This window comes from Nymphalis io, chromosome 16, assembly GCF_905147045.1.
Source record: "Nymphalis io chromosome 16, ilAglIoxx1.1, whole genome shotgun sequence".
Taxonomy (NCBI): domain Eukaryota; kingdom Metazoa; phylum Arthropoda; class Insecta; order Lepidoptera; family Nymphalidae; genus Nymphalis; species Nymphalis io.
The window spans coordinates 10,447,218-10,472,558 of record NC_065903.1 but is presented as its reverse complement, the minus strand read 5'-3'; the positions used below and the strand labels follow the sequence as shown (position 1 = coordinate 10,472,558).

Genomic DNA, 25,341 nt, shown 5'->3' with positions numbered 1-25,341 from the left:
AGCAATAATAAGACTCGGAAACTCGATGGGTGAAACAATTTTTCATCTCTTCCACAGCATTTGTAGGGTATCCATGATAGACAATTTATATTGTTTGCTTATTATGTTTTGTTTTTTTTTTTTAAACTAATATAATAAAACAATTATTTCCCGCGATTTTGGTTGCTTGTGTTTTTCGAAGCCGAGATGGCCCTGTGGTAAGAACGCGTGAATCTTAACCGATGATCGTGGGTTCAAACCCGGGCAAGCACCACTGAATTTTCATGTGCTTAATTTGTGATTATAATTCATCTCGTGCTTTACGGTGAAGGAAAACATCGTGAGGAAACCTGCATGTGTCTAATTTCACTGAAATTCTGCCACATGTGAATTCTACCAACCCGCATTGGAGCAGCGTGGTGGAATAAGCTCCAAACCTTCTCCTCAAAAAGAGGAGAGGAGGCCTTTAGCCCAGCAGTGGGACATTCATAGGCTGTTACGGTACGGTACGGTACGGTGTTTTTCGAGATTAAAAGTGGTTTATGTCAAACCTCTGGCCCTGAAACGATTTCTAAGGAATTAACCACGTTGATTCGTTGTTAACTTTTCGCATGTAAATTCAAACAAGTCCTTAGAGACTGTTTCGTATTTGATATATTCGTAAATAGTGTAGGAACTTGATATCACTCAATGCTCGTAAAAAGGAATTCAAAGTCAATCAATTTCCCGCCATGATGAGTGTTTGTCAGTGTTTTTGTTGCCAGATTAAAAAAATATATTATTGTTGTTTAATATCAATAATGACAGATACTTTCCAGTACCGTAACAGCCTGTGAATGTTCCACTGCTGGGCTAAAGGCCTCCTCTCCTCTTTTTGAGGAGAAGGTTTAGAGCTTATTCCACCACGCTGCTCTAATGCGGGTTGGTAGAATACACATGTGACATAATTTCAATGAAATTAGACACATGCAGGTTTCCTCACGATGTTTTCCTTCACCGTCAAGCACAAGATGAATTATAATCACAAATTAAGCACATGAAAATTCAGTGGTGCTTACCCGGGTTTGAACCCACGATCATCGGTTAAGATTCACGCGTTCTAACCACTAGGCCATCTCGGCTTCTTTCAAACAAGTCCTTTTGACTTTCCAGTATTAATTAATAATTTGTATTACATCTAATATTATATATAACAATCTGATTGAGTAAAAGGTCTGTTCGAAATATTTACGGTATTGGAACCTTAGGATTAATAAAGCGAGTGCATCGTTACTAAATACATTGTGACATAACAAGTTTTGAAAAGTTTTGTTGTTGTCCTAACCATAATTTGCACTGCAAATCATTTTCAAAGTATACACTAGAGAATATTGAGCCTAAAGTTGTATAGAAAAACGTTTCATTCACTTTTGAAAAATATATAATTTCTTTAAAACCCGTTCCGGTCATTCAACAGTTATTTGATTTTTCCGTCTCTTTTCTCGTCCGTAGTTTATGCGAAAGTATTCACGATTTTATATAGATTTACGTGCTAATTATATAATAATTTATTCATGAAATATTCATGAATATCATTTATAATGTAATGGTATAATTATATGTTACGTTTTTAATGTTTTCTTTTTGTTGATAACTAGTTTCCGCCCGGGTAACAAACAAACAAACTCGCTTAATATTAATATATTAAAACTAAAATAATAGTAAGGATAGAGAAAATTGATTTTTCTTTATATAATTTGAATTATATTTGAGACTATTGGATACTAAATAATGTATAAGATATGTTGTATTTTAAAATGATATATTTTTGATTTGTTCGAGCAACTTTATTCATCACAAGACAAAAAAAAAATCATCATCATTTTAGGATTGGACAAACGTGACACGCTGAAAATGCACAAAAATATATACAGCTACTTAAATCGTATACTTTAGATTAATATTGATGACTGATACTTATAATAAATTTAATAAAGCAATTTTAGTTTTCGCTAATATCGATGGGAAAATTCAGCGTTTTTGGATATTCCTTAATCATACAAGCACTATAAGAAATTTACCCTTTTAAGTTTTTTTTTTTAGCCTAGGTTGGTGGACGAGCATACGGGCCACCTGATGGTAAGTGGTCACCAACGCCCATAGACATTGGTATTGTAAGAATCGCTTAAATCGGCAATGCGCCACTAACCTTGGGAACTAAGATGTCATGTCCCTTGTGTCTGTAATTACACCGACTCACTCACCCTTCAAATCGAAACACAACAATACCAAGTACTGCTGTTTTGCGGTAGAATATCTGATGAGTGGGTGGTACCCAGACGAGCTTGCACAAAGCCCTACCACCAGTTAGGTTCTTGCATTAATCGATTCGGCTTAAATTCTATTAGATATGTATTGTATGAATACTAATTTAATTAAAATTAACCAAGGTTAATGCGATATCGTAGCGCTGTACTCCTCCCACGAACTCTATGTGGGTCAGTCACCATTGTTCGCGAGCAGATAAATTAACTGAGGTCACTTGCCTCGTATTTAACCCGCTTCTTACTTGGAACTCCGTTATTTGAGCTATTTCAATCACCTTAAAGTTCCTTATTGTTATTTTTTTAGTATATATATTATAGTATGAAATAGAAAAGCCTATGCAACTCATAGCCGATGGTAGGGCTTTTTGCACTCGTTATTTTCCCGCTAAACATAAATATTTTTATTATTGTGTTCCAAGTTTGAATGATCCGCATTTTAAACTTTTTAATTTTTGAAGAGTTTCAACAATTTACAGTTGGGCCCGATGTCGATTCTTTGTTTTTTTAATATATCTGTTTTTTTGTGCTGTTTAATGTTTTATTTAAATTCTCTTATATGTTAAAGAAATAATCGACGCTTAGCAGCAGAATAAAATGAATAAATGAATAGTGCGTTTCGAACGTCAAATAGAAAGTTATGAGGCAAAGATAACATCACAACCAGATAAATTTGTTGCACTTAAAATTATTACTATTGATATAATCTAAATTTTGGTTAAGTTGTTATTAAAAAATGAAACTGAAATATACATCAAAAAATTTGTTACGAAGTTTTATATAAAATTATTGGTTTATCCACTTAACTCCAACATTAAGCAAGTAAACCAAACGCGAAAGCCTACGTCACAGTAAACGCTACCAATCGCTAAGTCGCGAGTAAATCTTCTCAGATTCAGGAAGTGGTTTATTCACTGAATACGGACACGGAATCGCTCCGTTCGAACTTTAATTAGTAATTCCTACTTTTTGTGTTATCAAGGAAATGCCGGGACACGAGTCGACGACATTATACGATGCGCATTCGGCATGCGCGGACGTATACTGTGTTGTCGCACGCGTTGCCATCGGCGTGCCCAGTAACTTTCGATTTTTATATGACTTATCTATTAAAGTGAAAGCGTATTAGTGTTGTGTGGTGTTACGAAATAGTGAAGTGTCCAATTCAAGTTTTTTTTTTAATCAAATGTTTTGGTAATTCGAATTGTTTGATAATGCCGAATGACGTTCGACGTACGAGGGTGAGGATACATTATTACCATAGATTTAATGCTTTATTGTCATGAAAAAAAAAATGGACGAAGTAAACAATAATTAAAAATAAATTTTCATTAATTCGTACTGAACTATTTTATATAAAGTTTAAGATAAAAACAATTTGTTACGCTCAATATTAAACTACGTATATAAATATATGTAATAAGACAAACGCAGAAACAAGCAACTAACTGCATAAAAAATATAATGCAAACAAACCTATACATATTCGTTCAATTAAAAAATATTATCATACTCAAACAGTTGAAACAGTCATAATATAAATATAACGCCTCATTTATTAACGTCGTGAAACGGCTGTTTAGTTAAACACCGTTTTCTCTCTATCTGTCATCATTGATTTGACATTTGAAAGAAAAAGACACAGTATTGTTTAATCACCCACTTAACGAAATTTATATGTAAGGTATTTATATATACTATACTACCCACATATGATATGTTTAAATACTCCTAGCTCCGCACTGGTATTGAAAACCCCCATTGATTTTTAAATGGCCCGACCCGTAATCAAAAACCGCGATCGTATAAACTAGTCACTAAAACAGCGAGGAAGTTAATATATGCCGTAATAAAAGAAATGATGATTTTTTTTAGATATTTTTAACGAATAATAAATGAGAACGAGGTCATATAATAATATATGCGAATTAAGATGTCTTATCAAAAAAAAACTACGATACGTCTTGATATAAATGTATTTGAATAAAAATGACATACGTGAGAAATATATAAAATTCGAACACGTGTGCATTGAAAACATCTTGGTTAATAAACAAGTTAATGGTACATAACATATATAAATATTTATTTATTTATATTATTCCACATTGTCTATGCAATGTCATGTAGAATGTAGCTGTATATTAGCACCAACCATATATCACCAATATAAACTAATACCAATATATAATACATTCTTATACTCATTGAACATACTAATTACATTAAAATATGCAATGCTTACATAATTGAAAAAAGTTCTTTCTAGTTACGTCAATTCAAATTTAAAATTAAATGTGCAATATAGTCGTATATGGAAAGACTTTCTTTGTCAAATTTCGATTTTCTGCTTCTCATAACACTCAGAGTTGGTGACGAAGTCGATAAAAGACGGAGCAGATATAGACTTAACTGCTTGACACGCTTTCCAAGGTACAGTAACTGCCAACTTACTAACACAGGGTCGCTATTGAGAATGTTTCGATTGAAACCCTAGTTAGGGTCTTCAGTCTTATAAATTGGCAATTAGACCAAAAAAAATTATGAAATGTAAGAATTCCATTGAAGACCAATCAATAAATAATGTCCTTAGAATGTAGGAGCTTAGTGTTTAATGGTTAGAGGTCACCATCGCCCATACTCATCGACACTTTAAGAATTATGAAGCACTTCTTATACTGATGCAGGTAATGGCACACAAACCATAATTATGTGAGTGGGTAGTTAACATCCAGATGGAAATGCACAAAGCCGTATCATAGATTTCATTTTGATTATATTCATTCACATAAGTCTATTTCATTTTATGACGAGTTAATTGATGGTGAAGTGTTGATTGCGATTCGCGTTTTATATTTTTTTTTTCATAGAACTTGGCAAATCTGTTGCCCTGAAAGAATTTATTAATTGTGCAATAAAAACTTGGTGCATGACACCAAGTTTATGATTTTTTCTCGTATATATGTAGTCTGGTAAACAAATTTTCAGTGATATAGTGGTCTTATTTGAGGGCGATAGAATTCATAGGATCTGGTGACTTGGAGGCAGTTCCTTGTTAAATTTTGTGCAGGTCTTAATTCTTTAGCTACAAGGAGTTCAAGCTGTGAAAATGAATCAATTGATTTATTTACAAATTGTAGTGCTATTATTCTAAAATTAGCTTTAGTACTAACTCTGAATCCGCAGTAATTCAAATAGAATAAATAATATTTCCTTAGTGAAAACAAAACGAACGGAAGGCAACGCGATACAATGCTACTGAGCGAACCCGCTGTCAACGCAAATATTTGCCCGTTCGCGTATGATACAAGTCAAGCGGACGGAAAAATGCTTTTGATATTTGAATTATTTGTGCAAATGAAACATATATATACAAAGAACAATACAAACCCAAGTGAAGTGCCGCCATCAATTATCAAAAATGGCGAGTCTATCTTTATGACTTCCTTTTGATATATGTGACATAGTGCACAAGTGTGTGCGCAAAGACAGATGCACTCTATTCTCTAACTCTCATAATCCGATGGGACGGCAATCCATCACGACCGGAAAGAGTTCAGGCGCAGGACCAACGGCTTTACGTACTTTCCGATGCACAGGCGCACACTTCTTTCAGACTCCTGGTTGCTGGGCCCAATAACTTTCAATGGCCCGACCCGATTCCTAGGACCTAGGAATCTGCGCCTTTATTTCAAACTACTAAACCAACGAAACAATCTTTATATTGAATAACCATATCAATACACCATACAAATAGAAAAAAAATGTATCAGTATTTTAAGTCTATTGCATTCAGTATTAAGAGTTTATTTACTTTGTTGGAAGGCGCTAGTTAAAAGAACTACAAGGCTGATTGGAAATGTGTGTTTGCGTTCGATAGCCCGTTTATTGAGAACGGTTATACATATAATAGAATGGACTATATAACATCAATTTATCCACGAGGGCAGAGTTTAACGAGGGGAAATTATATGGAAATCGTATGAAATGTAGATGTTAGACGTATTAATTGATTAACATTGCAAATATCATGATAGAATAAAATTTCATAAAAACACAAGTATTAAAAAAAATATTTAAATTAAAATAATTAAAAAAAGAACGAAATCGTGGAAGCAAATACGTCATTCATAAAAGGGTCAAGGAAACTTGTAAAGTTTCCATGAATATTATAGGGGTTATCGATGTTAATGTAATTAGGATGAAATAATTCCATTCGTATGACCTCCATTAAACGAAATAGTTTATCAAATGTAAACAAACATATTTTTTTCTATTGTTTTTCTTTGTGTCAAATGATCACATTACTTTGCTAACGCTACGAGAGAACGAGAAGTATGAGCGATAAAGATTACCAAAGAAATTAAATTGAATTTACTCTAATAGCCTTTAGAGAGCAAAACGTTGCATTTTTATTATGATTTACTGATACTATTGTTTTCGTTATCATGTAAATACAAATAGTTTTTATTAAGTTTGGAAAATAATACTGGTTTTCGCCCGCGACTTCGCCCGATTGTTATCACGTGGTAGGTTTAATGGGTTCAAGCAGGTCTTCATGGTTCCTTGGGGTTTCAGCTTGCCATACCAAATTTCATTAAAATCAATTATTTCGTTCAGCCTTGAAACTGTAACTGTAATGTATAGAATATATGGAGTATATAATAATAAATGAAGAGACCGCTTTTTCTGAAATGTCTAACAAAAATTATACTAAACCAGTACAAATCGAAATTACCCGATGACATTGTGATTGTTAAGCTTCACCTACTTGTGCGTCTAAATGTTCCGAGTCTGAGAGAAATCTGAGTTAAATACGTAGCCTTTTCGATTGACCGCATGTGTGACCTTAGCTGTATAAGTAATTACCTACCTATGTAGTTTAGAAAACTTGTTCTCTAATATATACGTTTGATTTATCTAAATTATAATTAACTTTTAAGTATTTTATATAATTGCGGAACCCTAAACAGAAAGTAGCACGCCGGTAATTAATAATTATGTTTGCATTAAATGTAATTATTCCTTTTTAACACGACAGGTGAAAATACATTATATATTGTTATTCTGTTTTAATAGAATAACTTAAAATGTCTACATAAGTATATTTTTTCTATTAGTAACTACATTTTAGAAAGACGCACGTGGTAAGTCCCTTGTGCCTAAAATTACATTGGCTTCTACACAAGTACTGTTTTTTGGCAGTAGATTAAATATTGAGCGGGCGTTACCTACCCAGGTGGACCAATACAAAGTCCTGCCACAGATAATAAACATCTTTTAGAAACTTCTTATTTTATAGATTACAAAATAAGAAAAAGTATATAAGTATAATTAACCTTACCCAGATTTTTGTGCTTTGTATATAATAAGCATAAATATAAAATTTAGCGCTTATTTGACCTTGTAAACAAAACAAGTTCCACACATCCGATAAGGTCGAGATTCATTTTAGTAGGTGAATTAAATAAGTTTATTTCACTTGATAACTTATTTAACAATGTTTTCTATGAGTAGATATCAGGAGTTCCGTTTGCATGTTTACTACATTTACTACTTTAAAAAATATATATAAATCGGTTTATAATGTGGCTTGTGTCAACAACTGATAACGTTATTCCTGCTATTCGTCGTCGATAAGACGTAACGTGCTTGTATATTTAAAACGTATTTCAAACGCTAACAAGGTTTTTGTAACGGATTAAGTTGGTGTTTTTCTTTATAATTGATGGACTGGTTGACGCTGAACTGTATTATTTGTATGTTATATTGTTATTAATAACATTTGATATGTAAGTAAGAGCATTAGAATGGTTAGTGGTGAAGTACAATGGTTAGTTGGATGAAGTTCTGTATCGTGGTTCTTGACTTCGAAGGGAACTTTGACTTTCAAACGGTAGTTGCTTTTTATTACGTCACTTCTACTCAATTTTTTTCAATATTGTTTTTTTTATTTCTAATCGGCAGCGGCATACAGCCTAGTCATTTCTACAATCCTAACTTATATTAGAAATGCGAAAGTGAACTTGTTTATTTGTTTGTTTGTTATGCTTTCATGTATTTACTTAACCGATCATCATGGGATTTTGCATACGCTTTGTCAGGTATACAGAAAAGGACATAGGTTGCCTAACGTTTGGCCCCGTGCACACGCCCTTTACATGCGGGCGATAAGTAGATATTTAATAAATACTATCTAAGCTAAACTAATGCAGTAAATAAATTATTTTTAACGCCTTTTTAACTAAATATAAATTACGCCCAAACCGCATTGTAGCAGCGTGGTGGAATAAGCTCAAAACCTTCTCCTAAATAGGAGGGGAGGCCCTAGTCGAGTGTAACGTTACAAGATGTCACTTTAATAAATAAATTATATATTTGAAAAAAATCATTCAAATATTCTGCTTGGTTCCTTCGAAACCTTCATTATTCTTTAAAGTTTCCTTTGCAGGAATAAAACTAAATTGATTTTCTCAAGTTACAAATAACATATTACTTACTTACCTGAAAAATTTAGGATAATTAATCTTTATAATATATTATGTATGGAATTGTCGGTAATAAAAGGAAAATAGGATTTTTCATTCTAGTATCGCTTAAAGTTTTCAAGAAATTGAAATAAATTATTTTAAAGTTTGAATGGTGGAATTTCCTTTGAAGTATTAGTTATTACTTAACTCTTACTTACTCTTTGTTTTTTTTTAACAAATGGAATTTATTTCATTTTACAGATAGATAAAACTGTTATTACATTATTGACTAATTCTAACTCGCATTTTTTGTTAATGAATGCTCGATATGATCTAAAAAAAAATGATAACTTTGTTTAACGGTTGTATATATTTTTTGGCTTTTATTATAAGTATACTTATACATATTATGTTCCATAAACATATTTCTACCATGTTTTATATACGCCCGAACGATGAATTCAATCACGTCAGTTCTAAAATAAATAAAACAATGAGTACATAAAGATTACGGACGCGGTGCACGCGTACCGTCGTTTAAATATTTTATAACAATGAAGATGCGTTTGTAAAATCGCCTTCAAATATAAAGTTAATATTATTTTAATTCAACATCATCATACTCAATCATGCTCAATCCAAGAAAATGTAATTTTATAAAATTTACCAGAAAAAGGAATCCATTGTTAAGTTCATATAATATTTCGGGCAAACATTTAAAATAAACTAATTGTATTCGAGACTTGGGTGTATTATCTGACAATCAGCTAAGATTTGATAAGCACATCAATTAAATAGTAACAGGTTCTTGTAAACTACTTGGCTTTATCTTAAGACAATCTAAGGATTTCAAAAAGTCATCAACAATCCTACTATTGTACAATAGCTTGGTACGAAGTAAACTTGAAAATTTTTGTCAAGTATGGTCCCCCGCTTACAAGATTCATATTGAGAGAATAGAACGTGTTCAAAAGAGACCCGTTAAACATTTTGTCTTTCATTTTAAAGATTCAAATCATCTAGTCCTACAAAAACAACTGAAACTGGAGATTCGAAGATCTCTACTAGACATGAAATTGCTTTATAAAGTATTTAATGAAAAAATAGATGACGATAGACTGTTGAGTAGATTTAATATTAATGTTCCTAGAAGACCACGTCGCAACCCATGTCCGTTCTTTAAAATTGACCGCACTCCAACGAAATTTGAACAGAATGCTGCAATATCGCGAATATCGCGAGAGTATAATTATTGTGTAAAAACACAGTAAATGGTGTGTTCTCCCGTAATCTGTTGTAAGTTAATGGAAAAATTGTTTTGAATGTGTGTTATGTACAACTGTTGGGGATCCAAATAAATCATCCTTTTGTCGTCCACTGCTGGACATCAGCCTCTCTAATGGCACGCCAATGAGCTACATACTGTTACTGCTATTTTAATTTTGTTTGGATTTTGTTGCTATGTTCATACCAAGTTGTTCGCCGTAAATGAAATTTTAGTAATGATTTTTCTTTATCACCACGCTGCTCCAATGCGGGTTGGTGAATACACATATTATTGCATATTTTTATAAGACACATTCATCCTGCAATAACTTGACGATATTTTCCTTTGCCGCTGACTGCGAGAGGAATTATAAAGACAAATAAAGTACGTTATGCTGTCTCGTTCATTTTTCATAAATATGTAGATAAAGTTATTCGTATTTCTTGTTCCTTGACATTATCGAATTCTATTTCGATATCTTCGCGGAGACGTTGCGACATTAAATAACAAAAATCTCATTATATACGACCTTACTTATTAACGTTGCTTAACGGATGTTTAGTTAAACACTGATTTATCTCTATCTGTTATTGTTGATTTGACATTCGATAGAAGAACATACAAGACTAGCTCATTTCAGAAACACTTGTTTTACAACTTTTATAAGGTAACCGATAACCTTTAGCGTTTTTAAATTATTATTTTATTTAGTATAGGTAGGTAGACGAGCATATGGGCCACCTGGTGGTAAAGATATAATGCATACACAGGTATAACCAAAGCCCAGACTTTGCCATTGTAAGAAAACCATCAAACCATCGCTTATCTCGCTAATACGTCACTGATCTTGGAAACTAAGATATTATGTCCCTTGTGCCTGTAATGACACTGGCTTACTCACCCTTCAAACCGGAACAAAACAATAGCAAGTGCTGCTGTTTTGCGGTAGAATATCTAAGGAGTGGGTGGTACCTACCCAGACGAGCTTGCACAAAGCCCTACCACCAGTGCAAAGCCCTATCACCAGTACAGTAAGATGACATGGATTTAAGCGTCACCAAAAGTACATTATTTTGGTAAATGTATGTGAATATTTAATCGAAATAAATTGTATTGGTATACACTCTGTTCTCTCACTCACATAATCCGATGAGACGGCAATCCAACACGATCGGAGTGATCATGCGTAGATACTTTAATTCATCGTATATGTAAATATAATGTAATTCTAAATTTAGTCTATTCCAACTAAAGGAGAAGTAAAAAAAACCTGCCTACATATTCCACGCGTGTTGCCGATAGCTCTGTTATATTATGCACAACAAACAGTTCTTGAATTATATATCTTTATTTATAATACAATACTATTTCATTTAGTTACTTATATCCTCTTTATTTTACTTCCAAAGTTTCGATAACAACTTCGCCGTAAATTCGGAACGCTATTATTTTCACGAATCCATTATGAATTCCGTTGATTTTATTATTCAAGATTTCGACCAATTACATCTTTTTTGTTTGTTAAATACGGTAGCTTAAATGTTATTTATTAAATATGACAACATTTGCTTAAACAAGAATTATCTATTATACTATTACAATTTTTTTAAACTGATATATTTTTCTCTATTGTATGCGAACATTCCATGCGTTACTATAATATCGTATATACCCTCGGTAACTTTAAATATAAAAACTCTAGCGTAACAAATATATACAGTTGTGTCGCCACAAACATTTGCGTCAGTGACATTTTCGAGTTTTATTTTCTGTTTTGTTTCGCTCCGTTTATTGTGAATTTAAATTCTAAACATCTAGTGGACATTATTTCTATTATTTCTTGTTTCTTTCGAAAACTCTTGTTACGCTTACTAAATGTAACAAATGTTCTTATAACTAATACCTTTACTATTAATTATTAAAGTGTATAAAAAGTTTTTATTTTATACTACGGATGCTATCATTGATTGACTGCCTCGTTGGTCTAGTGGCAAATTAGATATAATGCAGCAGATCCCGAGGTCCTGGGTTTGAACCACAGGTCGGGCAAATAAAGTTACTAGTTTTTTTCTGTCGAAGATAATCAGAAGCAGATCGGGGTCTGAAAGTTGGAAGTGTGTACACTCTGGAGCCTCGTAAAAGTACACAAAGCTGTTGGTCCTGCGCCTGAACTCTTTCCGGTCACGTGTAGTTCCATCAGATTATGAGAGTGAGGGAATAGAGAGTGTACCTGTGTTTGTTCATATGTCCTAAGCAGTTGGCTAATCTCTGTTGAGCTGCCGTAGCCGAAATCGGTCAGGAGGACATCATCATCATGGTCACTAACATTGAATATATTTATGTAGGAAGCAAATAGCAATTAAGGCGGGCAGGCGACACATTGATAAACATTGCGTTGGTTTTTGTTCAATTACCCTCAAAATTTTTGTTGTTTCGTTAGTATAACTGTTGATTGGGTACGGGTGGATAGATTCCACAGGTGGATTCAGATTAACTAGCTTTCCGTTAATGAAGTTATTACACCCTCGCGAACTTCCTCGCGAATCAAGTGGTACGTTAGAAAATAAACGTTTTCTTGTTTTGACAGTTTCCGTATTATATATTTGTATAGTAATGTTTTACCGCGTACGAATGAACGTTTGTTATCATGTGCTCGTAGCGTCACGTGCTCGTACTATTGTTTGCGTTTTACTTTTAATTTTGTTTTAGTACGGTAGTCTGATATATGTGAAGATTAGCCTTGAAAGCGATATCCGTTCATATGAAGACCAATATCAATTTTAATTATTTTTATAATTATTGTTTCGTGTATTATCTGTATGTCCACAGACGTATTGTTCGTATCTTTGTCTTATCTTTTCTATTATTTGAATTAACGTTATTGAGGTGTGCCTTCAATCAATTATTTACTTGGTACCACGCACTCATAAGATATTCTAACGCGATTGTTTTGTTCCGGTTTGAAGGGTAACTGAGGCAGTGTAACTACAGGCAAAGGTATAACATCTTAGTTCCCAAGGTTGGTGGCGTATTGGCGATGTAATGAGTGGTTAATATTTCTTATATCGCCAATGTCATAAAGCGATCAGGTGGCCCATCCGCACGTCTGTCTTCCTATAAGTACATAAAAATCAGTTTCATTAATTTGGCTATTGAAATGTCGTCAAAATCTTCGTACACAACAATTCATTTGTATCTAATTCGTGCTATATATGTATATATATATAACAAAATCATCGGAGCCGGTTGGCGTGGTGGCGTGGTTGGTAGATACTTGCCTTTTCACGCCGAAGGTTGTGGGTTCGATTCCCACCCAGGACAGACTTTTGTGTGCATGAACATGTCTGTTTGTCCTGAGTCTGGGTGTAATTATCTATATAAGTATGTATTTACAAAAGAAAAGTATTATGTATGTAGTATATCAGTTGTCTGGTTTCCATAACACAAGCTTTGTACAAGCTTAATTTGGGATCAGATGGCCGTGTGTGAAAAATGTCTCAGGATATTATTATTATTATTATATATATATTTTGTTATATATATATATATATATATATATATATCTTTTAGATATATATATTAATAGTATTTGACACTGATCGATGCCTATATCGATATTTCACACAGTTGTTTAATTATATATATATGATTATCCTGTGATTAAAAGGTTAGGTTAAGTTATGAATATAAATATAAATTCAATTAAAACAATATGTTGTTGTTAATAACAGTTCATATCTACTTCCTAGAAGTCTGACCCGACGTTTGCTACGACAGTAATTCCGCTTTGATTCGTCTGACTCACGCTCACTGTTTACTTTTATAACTCGAGGAAAAGCTCTGAAACTCCGAATTAAATCAACTTACATTCATCATAATAACAAAAGCTTTAGCTGTATCGTAACTTCTGTGAATAATTTAGCAAAAAAGACCACGTAAATACATTTTTTCGTTGTTGTTTAATCCAACAAACCAACAAATATGTTTTCGCATTTATAATATTGAAATATGCTTAATTCATTTCTTAACCATATTAAACCAATAAATACGAAATTATATTTATAATATTCTTAGTAGGATTACTCAGAAAGTCGAGAGCACTCTTTAGAAAATATTATAAATCATAACGGCTTATTATGTTTTAGAGTTTTGTTTTTATTTGCAATTTTATTTGTACACGTATCATCGACATTGACACTAAGAAATATTAAATGTAAGTAAAAAAAAGTGGGATTTACATAAAACTTTTTACTACCACATCAAACAAAAAGTCCATCCGTGATAAATAATTTTATATAATAATATGTATGCATATATATAATAATGTCTGGTTGATTAAGATGGATTTTTCAAATTATTATGATGTTACAATTATGTTATCATTATTTATTTTGGGTGAAACATTTACTACATACATTCATTATCAGATTAAGTTATTAATATATTGTGTATTTTTAACACAAGTCATTCATAGAGTAACTAAATACTGAACGATCATTGGCCGCTTATTGCGACATCGGCTGCCATCGACCAATGACCATTCAAATTTCAAGTCAAATTAGTTGATCTGACTGATCAGCGTTTCGGAAACTGTAGGATGATTTTAAAGCGTTCAGTGATTACTCCCTCTTAGTCTTTATTATTTTATATATTGTATATAAATAAATTGGTGTTTTTCTAGAAATACAATTATTGCTCGATAAAATATTTTCAGTCATATGTTTTAACAACATATAGTTACGAATTGAAAAGCCATCATAACGAATCACATTACGCGTCTTTAGTCTCGCATATATAACAGTCGCGCAATTTTTTTTTAATTTGCATTTTCACACTTCCATCTCTTTCGCTCATATAGCAAATTTTCATCAGTGGCAGAGACAGGCTTATGAAACAAAATTGGTTGATATATTTTTAACTCAACACTATATAAATATATTATCAAATGCAATCGCTTAAAGAAACAACAATATTTATGAATATAGAATATCGAATTTACTTTCAATATTTAGTTCGTGGAATAAAGAATTTATTGATAATAATAAAATATGGGTAACGCTAAATTTTGTTAGAAGGCAACTTGCCAAAAAATAATGTTGACTATCTCTAACGGACTGCCGCAATAGTTTATTTACATAAGCATTTTGCCTATTTGCTATCAAGCTATCCCAGTTATTTTCGGCTATTTCTGTATTTACTTTCTATCCAATCCATCCAATGGTTTATATTCCATCCAATGGTTCTGTCTGATGGTTGAATCTTTTAAATTTAAGTTCAATTTAAATACTGATTTGCTTTCATTGATGCAGGGGAGTATCGGAGTTGCGATTTGAAGGTAAAAATTGGTGTTATTCTTGCTACCATTACATGCGGCTACGATTGTTGTAGTAGATATTTTTATCCACGTAAGTAATTGTTACGTAAATAAAATTTACCAAATACATATTATTCAATGAAATCTAAAAAGATGACCTTATATTTTAATTATGTCGTTTGATAAAATGAATATTTATACGATTTTAATGCTCACCACGAATCCTGGTTGAAATCCCTCAAAACTGACCATGCTGGAAGGACTGCTCATGCTTTTGCTCTCACACATGACTTGACCCAACTGGTTGATCAGCCCACCAGGATCCCAGACATTGATGGGCAAGCACCTTCTCTACTGGACCTTCTGCTGACTTCTCACCCGGTGGAATATCAGGTTGTGGTTCAGGCTCCTCTTGGCTCTTCGGATCACAGCCTTATTTCTACCAGAGTGCCACAGGCCAAGCTGCCGCCACTGCCGCCAGCGGTATGCAAACGTCGCGTTTGGCACTATAAGTCGGCGGATTGGGACGGTATGCGCGATTACTATGCGTCGGTCCCTTGGAAGGAACGTTGCTTCAGTGGGAATGACCCGACAGCTAGTGCCGCTGCTGTTGCTGGCGAGATCATGCTGGGAATGGAATACTACATTCCTAGCTTAGATCTCGTCAGTAGGAGTACGCGTAACCGTTGGTTCACTCGTGAATGTGCCGATGCTGTATCATCTAAGCAGGCGGCATATCGCAAGTGGATCAACGGCTGCATAACCGGGGCATCTAACATTGACTCACTGAAAGCAAACTATAATAAAAATTCCAAGTCCTGTAGAAAGGCATACACGAGAGCGGATGCACAGCGCATTGTACAGATTGGTCATGACCTTGTTTCGCATCCTAGGGGCTCCCGTAGCTTCTGGCGTCTGACCAAGTCTGTGCAAAACAATTTCTGCCAACCTTCGCTGCCACCGCTCAGAAATCCGGACGGATCGCTAGCTCACAGTCCGCAAGAGCAAGCTGATCTCGTGGCTAAACTCTTTGCCGACAATTCCGTCATCGATGATTGTAGTGCACTGCCACCTACAATACCTGCATGTGGCCATACGATGCCTGACATTAAAATCAGGCAACGTGATGTGCGTGCGGAGCTGCAATCACTTGATGTACGGAAAGCTAGTGGTCCCGATGGAATACCAGCCATAGTGCTGAAGAAGTGCGCAGCGGAGCTGTCTCCTGTGTTAACGCGCCTGTTCCAACTTTCTCTCTCTTCGGGAAGTGTGCCGGAGGCTTGGAGAAGAGCTAATGTGCAAGCGGTTCCCAAAAAAAGGGATCGGTCTGACCCGGCAAATTATCGGCCAATAGCTATCACCTCAGTACTTTGTAAGGTGATGGAACGGATTTTAAACAACCAACTGATCCATTACCTAGAAGATCACTCTTTAATTAATGATCGTCAATACGGGTTTCGACCAAAACGGTCCACAGGTGATCTTCTAGCGTACGTAACGCACCTCTGGGGTGAAGCTATCGACAAGCATGGAGAATCGTTGGCTGTCAGCCTCGATATCTCCAAGGCTTTCGACAGGGTCTGGCACAGAAGTCTTCTCTCCAAGCTGCCGGCATATGGTCTGCCTGCTCAGCTATGCACCTGGATTGCCAGCTTCCTACACAAGCGTAGCCTTCGTGTTTTAGTTGATGGTTGCGCTTCACAATTCTATGTAGTGAATGCTGGGGTCCCCCAGGGATCTGTGCTATCTCCCACACTCTTTCTTTTGCATATCAATGATATGCTCTCTCTTGGGAACATACATTGCTATGCAGACGATAGTACAGTGCATGGTGGATACCACGGACGCGCAGTGGCTGGGCGAGCGGAAATTGAGGAGAGGCGGAAGAATCTTGTCATTGAACTCGATAGGACGTTAGAGCTCATCGCCAAATGGGGCTCTGATAATCTTGTTGAGTTTAATGCCAAGAAAACACAGGTATGCACTCTCACGGCGAAAAAGTCAACATTTTCCCCTCTTCCCTCCCTCTGTGGTACTCCGTTGGTGATGCAAAGCAAAATCGCCATGCTGGGGATTAACGTTCGCTGCGACCTTAGTCCAAGGGATTACATCGAGGCTGTTATAAAAACAGCTTCACGGAAACTCGGAGTTCTGAACAAGGTGCGGCGCTTTTTCACGCCACAACAACTGTGCCTACTGTACAAAACACAGGTACGGTCTTGCGTGGAATATTGCTCGCACCTTTGGGATGGCTCCGCTAAGTACCTACTTGAGGCCTTGGACCGGTTGCAGCGACGTGCCGTACGCATTATTGGCGACGTAAAGGTCACAAACACCCTTGAACCTTTACAATTGCGTCGTGAGATAGCAGCACTGAGCGCTTTCTATCGACTGTATCACGGCGAGTGCTCTGAGGAATTATTCTCTCTAATTCCTGCTTCCCCCTTCCTTCTTAAGTCCACGCGAGCTGGTTCTCGATGTCACCGCCTAACTGTGACATCAATTCCATCGCGAACAAAGAAATTTGGCAACTCCTTTCTTTGTCGCACTTCCAAAAAATGGAATTCCTTACCAGCTCACGTGTTCCCCTCCTCTTACAACCCGGGTTCCTTCAAACGAGGCGTGAAGAGGCATCTTGCGGGCCGGCAAGGCGAAGGCGGCTAGTGCAGAACGTTTTTCCCGTCTGTACTGGCCGTCGTCGCGTTTGGACTCTACTACCACTTACCATCAGGTGGAGTAGAGTCATTTGCCCTCCCGGCGAATATAAAAAAAAAAAAAAACGATACCTATCGATCGCGACTTTGTCTGTGTGTTTGAATAATTAAATTGTTGAATTAATCATTCAAATATACATACATATTGTGATAAATATTATTTCTTACTGTTAGTAATCAACAAAGGTAAACTTTTATATAGTTAATTGATAAATAATCGACTGTTTATTAAATCGAATGACCGATTATTATTTCGATTAATATATAAATATCAATCTTCTTCTTTCTATATTTTACGATGTTTTATCCTCAAGTAATAAACATAAAATATTGAATTGAATTATAGCAATCACCCGTTCGCATATTAAATATCTCGTTTTACTTTAAAACGAGATTAAAATTAATATTCTTTCATTCGTTCGATTCAAAGTCAAGTCAAAGTCAAAATCTTTATTTAGTAACGTTATGTGTCTGTATATTTAAAATTATTATTATATATATGTATATGATAATTTCCGCAGACCAGGTCGCGATGATTTGTATTAGTCAAAATATTTGGGTACTTTTAAGAGTAAACGAACCTTATATAGTAAATTTGGTAAATTTATAGATTAAGCTGGAATATATAAATATGAATATATATAAAAAAGCCGAGATGGCCCTGTGGTAAGAACGCGTGAATCTTAACCGATGATCGTGGGTTCGAACCCGGGCAAGCACCACTGAATTTTCATGTGCTCAATTTGTGATTATAATTCATCTCGTGCTTTACGGTGAAGGAAAACATCTTGAGGAAACCTGCATGTGTCTAATTTCACTGAAATTCTGCCACATGTGAATTCTACCTACTCGCATTGGAATAAGCTCCAAATCTTCTCCTCAAAAAGAGGAGAGGAGACCTTTAGCCCAGCAGTGGGACATTCACAGGCTGTTACGGTACAGTACGGTATATAAATATGCAAAAAACTTTATATATAATATTATAGATTACAATTTTATACCTAACACCTGAAGACGAACACCCGCCGCCCCCTACTATACTAGTAGCTTATATTTAAACGTTTTCATATAAAAACTACTTGGTACCACTTAGTAACGTGCTATTGTTGCTAAGACGATTCGTTTAATTTTTATTTTATCACCATAACTATTGATTAATAATATATAATTAAAGACGGGTTTATTTATTAACGCGTTATTTTTTCCTCTAAAAGGGCAATAGCCGTTGGCATTTACTTATTAATATTAACAGTAGAATGATGAATCGAGCCGTAGTGCCATGTTAATTTTTATTATACATAAATCCCTTTTTTATAATATTGCTAAATTATTGCACGATAAAAACATTTTACCAGAGAAAAATAGAGATACTAAAAGCTTCCTGCCTTGGGGGACATCCGTGCTAAGAGTACACGTATTTGAGTGAAGTTCACTCAACTGTATACACTGTGATCTGCAGGCGTCCACGAAGATAAGAATCAAACCAGCTACACTCAACACAAACACTTTTCTAGAGTGCAATTAGTTTTTTTTTATTATTTAATAAATGGAACACCTGAGAATAAGTGGCACTAAGAAATATTAACCATACTTTACGTTATAAACGCTCCTGGATTACTAAGCAACAGTGTGTGTCCCACTGCTGGGTTAAGGCTTCCTCTCCTTTTTTTTGAATGCAGGTTGGTGGAATACACATATGGCAGAATTTAATTTGATAACTAAACTATAAACAAATTAAGCAAATGAAAATTCATTGGTGCTTGCTCGAGTTTGAACTTTGAATATCTACTATCACCATTATAGAATGCCATACCAATATAGATGCTTTTAAATCTCCAAATATAAAAGAATCTTCCTTAATAATGGGGTTACCAAACGTTTTTTTTTCAAATCGCACTAATTGCTCTTGCCATTAATATATTCATACATACAAATTCTAACTTTATAATATATATTGCGACCTCTGTGATAGTTTATATCACCGATGCTTAAAACACAATGTGTCTATTGTTTGTGACATATTGTTGTGATGACAGAAAACATCATTACTTAAAACAAAATGTTATGGCTTTGTTTTCTACAATGCTACTATAAGTTATGGTAAATTGATTAAGCCTTATTAATAACCTGAAGGCATGAGCAGATCATCAACGATTTACAAAAGTAAGCCCGAATTGATATTTGATTATTTAAAAATATTTATTATAATGAAAAGATAACTTGTAAACATTCAGAAGTTCGTGTAATCGTTGCTCCGTTTAATAATAATTTCACTCAATGACTTGTTTGCGTTATTAAGGAAAGTAATGTGAGCTTATTAAAACCATTTGGCGATGTTCGTAAGCGGTAAATAGTCGGCGTTAAACACCATTTTTTATGTATTAGGTAGGCAGAAGTGGTCCGCCTGATGGTAAGTGGTCATCACAGCCTACAGACATTAGCGCTGTAAGAAATAATAATCATTCGTTCCATCACCAATGCGCCACCAACCTTAGCAATTCAGATTTTATGTTCGTTGTGCCTGTAGTTCGATGTGGACAACAACAACTCCGTATTGCTGGTTTGGCGATAGCCAAGCCTACCAAAGAAATATATTCATATATGGGAACTTAAAAACTGATGAACATATACTATCCTCTCCGGGGACATATAACTAGTTAAAATAGGATAGAATAAAATGTAGATAATTCATATTTATTCATGCTTTTGTTCAACGCGTCGCTGTTCACGTATTTTTTTTTTCGGCAAAAAACTTTATTAATTTCTTTAGGTACTCGTTTCGTTATAATTACGTTCGAGTCCAATGCTCCTTCAATGTTAAATTACATTACGAACGGCTCAGTCGTGACGAGGCAACGAACAAACATACGCATTTTATTTTATATTCTAATATTAGTAAAGATAAAGGATTTAACTCTTGGTATCATTGTCAATTTATATTTATCATATTTATATAATAAATTGAAGCATTTGAATGTAATACACATTTGCAAAAGTCGTATACTTATAGTTTTAATTATTAATTTATAATTATATATGTCTATAAATATTTTAATATCAATTACTTTGTAACGCATTGGATTGTACTTAGATGGAATATAAGTTCGATAGAAGCAAAAGACGTGATGACGTGAGCCATGCTATTGTATGCGCATGATTTCGTGTCTTCTAGTATTTTAAACGCGTTATTTTGTTGTTTGTTTTAGTATGAAAAAAAAACCATGTGCTTAATAGCTGAATAAAAAATTATTGAGATGTATAGAAAACATTACCTAATGAACAAGTACATGTGTGTTTTGTTATCTAATATCATCACCGACCTATAAAATAAATTTTGTTATTATTTACTAAACTTCTTGCTAACAGTGGTAACGCTTGACAATTCAAGGGTAAACGTAGGAATAATATTTTGATTGTGATAGTTTTTAAATATATAAAGGTTTTTAAATTTGCTTAATGTTAATAAATAGTTTCGTAATTAACTAAACTTAGCAATAAACCTTGATTACTCTCGGATATGATTATTAGTTTTTTTTTGGATGACGTCAATTCCTTATATACTATCTGTATTTATATATGTATATCACACAAGTGTATATTACATATACATTGTACAGTCAGCAAAAAAATATTTGATTGATTTTAATGGAAAAACATTTATTTATAGAACGCTAGTTAATCGTTGATGCTCGCCGCCTCTTTGGGTCGAAGCGTGATGACATCACTACATATTATAAAACAACAAGTTTGTCTGTCTGTCTGAACGCGATCAACTGAAAATCTAAAGAACAAATTATCATACGGGTTTTATTGTTGGGCGGCTTGATCCATGGGAAAGGTTTAGGTGTACAGTTCATTAAAGTTTTTTTTTTTTGTAAATTGACAAACTTAATGATGATTGTTGAAGATGTTTGTAATATAAAATAATAATATCCTGGGACATTTTTCACACAAGGCCATCTGATCCCAAATTAAGCTTGTAAAAAGCTTGTGCTATGGAAAACCAGACAACTGATATACTATATATACTACTTTTCTTTTGTAAATACATACTTGTATTGATAATTACACCCAAACTCAGGACAAACAGACATGTTCATGCACACAAATGTCTGTCCTGGGTGGGAATCGAACCCACAACCTTCGGCGTGAAAGGCAAGTATCTACCAACCACACCAACCGGCTCTTTTATAAAATATATGTATATAGTGTTACATTTAATGTATATTTCATTTACATTTGACAACGTTATATCAAGATAATCCTTATTTACTGATCGTTATATTAATGTTATTTAATTAAACGTTTTATTGTTAACTTAACTACATTTATTATTTTCACTTATTATTTAATATTTTTATTAGTACAAGTATATCGCAAATTAAGAATCAATTTGACAAAATTTCGAGAGTAAAGACTGCTACTGACTCTCCTATTACAATAAACAGTAGATCTTACTTAAAACGCCTACGCTTATATAAATAAACATGTATTAAATATTTACATTATCTTGTGAGTGGGTAGTGCTTAACGATAACACTTTTAATGTATTTATATTTGAAAGGCAGACGTGCAAAACGACTGCCCGATACTTAGTGTTCATCCCGAATGCAATTCGTAATACAAGTTAACGATTACGCAATAGTGTACACCATTCTTTACACCGTAATGCATCAATAACCATGGGATCTGTAAGATTTTATGTCTTTGTTCACTTAACCTTCAAACCGGAACTCCGAAAAGTATTTATATATGCATGACCTTGAGTTCCTTTCTAATAAAAAAAAAAATGTTTTGTGAACGGTACTTTGTAATTATGTAGTAATGTGTTTCTTTTTTTTTTTGGTTCAGATGGGAGCAGGCGCGAACGGGCCTGGTGGTCGGCGAGCGCTTGAGCTAATCCTAAGCGGCGGTCTTAAGTCCTTAGCGAGACCCGCAAAGCCTGTTAGGAGAGCTGCCTCCAGAGATTCAGTGTTGTCGCAACCGCAACCACTGTTAGAAGGTAAAATCAAAACTTATGTTATGGTATTTGAATTGAAATATTTTAGAGTGAAGATATATATTTAATAGAATACTGTGATCCAATAACTTCTCACGAAATCTTTACCGGACCACTGACCTTCTTATTACTGAATTCTATACTTTTGGAATGCCTCACTGCTCGACGCCTCCTTACTTGTTAAGGAGAATATTTGAAGCATATTCCATCATTATAATACAATGCGAGTTTTTGGTAATTAAATTTATATTTGAATAATTATTAATATTATCTATATCGGTCGTAAATAAAGATAATAAAATGTTTTTTGTTAAAATAATGTGCCGTGAAACCAGTTTGTAAAATAACAAAACAATAAAATATGACCATTCGCAGCTTTCTCTTTTTGCTTTTAACTTTCCAAAGGCAATTAATTGAATTTTCATATATTGATACATTAAGAGTAAATTAGATGAAGTAAATAACGCTGTAGGATTGCAATTATAAATTTGTTGACGCTTACATATATATTAATATTAATTTAGTTATTTTATCAGTGAAAATCATACATTTGTATTGCCGTATATTCGTTTCAAGTGCGGTATTGGAACGCAACAATACTAAGCGTTGCTTTTTAGCGGTAGAATATCTGATGAGTGAGTGGTACCTACCCAGACGGACTTGCACAAAGCCCTACTGACTAGTAAAAATTGAAATGAAATTTGAACAGCAGTGCTAATCTGTAAGAACTCACTTTATTACTCACCTCTAAAATGTTGACAACCGATTTTTGGTGATATACAATTTTGATGGGTGTATTCTTAAAATGTTATGATTACTATGTTCAATGTCGCCTATCACATTCTGACATTTGTCGACCAATTTATGCAGTGAGTCTTTTTAAACTATTATACAACATTTATTTACATTAAAGCCTTAAATAAATACAAATAAAAATTAAAATTTGTTACTGTACAAATCGTGACCGCGTGGAATGGTGGCAAGTGAGTGAGGGGCGAGTTTCGAATTTGATTTTACAGAATAGCTCGACTGTTTAATATATTTTTTTTTTCACTTTGTCCATTAGGTCTCAGGAAATGTTCGACAGTGCTCGCCCTGACGGATAGGGAGAAAGTCCCCGAACCGATCAGGGCTCACAACCGACTGCGCGCACCTTCAGTCTGCTCTCGATGTTCTTCGTTACTGTCTCTCGCCGGCGCCGGGGGGTCCAGGTTTGTTTTATTACAGTCATAAGTACTGACAATATCAATAATTAGCAACTTTCACTGAGAATATATCGATGGAAATTTAAACGGAATGGTAGTTTCTATCCTTAATATCCGAAACATGCGAAATTATAAAGTTAATATATTAGTAATTTTACGTTTATGTTAATTTTAACCTGTTGACATTTAGCGCTCGTATTAATAGGTGATGTTACAAGCTCTCTTTGATACAAATAATGTTTTAATTAGTCGGCTTTGGTCTTCAAACAATTAAAAACTGGTCTCGACATGAATTTATATTATATAATATATAATTTACTGGTGGTAGGGCTTTGTGCAAGCTCGTCTGGGTAGGTACCACCCACTCATCAGATATTCTACCGCAAAACAGCAACTTGATATTGTTGTGTTCCGGTTTGAAGGGTGAGTGAGCCAGTGTAATTACAGGCACAAGGGACATAAAATCTTAGTTCCCAAGGTTGGTGGCGCATTGGATATGTAAGCGATGGTTGACATTTCTTACAATGCCAATGTCTAAGAGCGTTGGTGACCACTTACCATCAGGTGGCCCATATGCTCGTCCGCCTTCCTATTCTATAAAAAAAAAAGAATATGTAGCGATGATTTTTAAATATTAGTTTAACGATATGTTGTGACTTGCGATTTTTTTATCGACAAACGTGATTCTTCGTGATTATATGACGTATTTACGATTCACATATACGATTCGGTCGCTAACTCGTAAAAAAGCCAATGGGTCATGTGCTAATAATGTGCCGTATGATTAATTCCATGTATATATATGTAAATTATATGTGTTAAAATGTATGTCAATATATCTGTTTGAGATAAATGTACTTCGACACTGGTTGTCTGTTGACCGTAAAAATTGTCACATATATGTAATATTTAATTGAGAAGGTATTTCATAGTATAAACTTTTTTAAAATCGAGCGATAGAGGACGTTAATGCGAATTTTTCGACAAAAAACCTGATGACATTTATTGGTCCGATCCCAGTTTGAACTCAGAACCTCGAGATTTAGTTTTCGTAGTCGTATAATGTAGCCAATAAACCAACGAGGCAGTC

General features: G+C 34.3%; 1 protein-coding gene across 1 annotated transcript in view; it reads left to right on the top strand.

Annotated features, from left to right (window-relative positions):
* LOC126774295 (uncharacterized) overlaps positions 1 to 25,341 on the top strand; it is a 148,426-nt gene that overhangs the window by 32,031 nt on the left and 91,054 nt on the right. The window contains exons 4-5 of the mRNA XM_050495749.1: positions 22,899 to 23,049; positions 24,113 to 24,257. Of these exons, the coding sequence (XP_050351706.1) occupies positions 22,899 to 23,049; positions 24,113 to 24,257 (296 nt within the window). The remainder of the gene's footprint in view (positions 1 to 22,898; positions 23,050 to 24,112; positions 24,258 to 25,341) is intronic.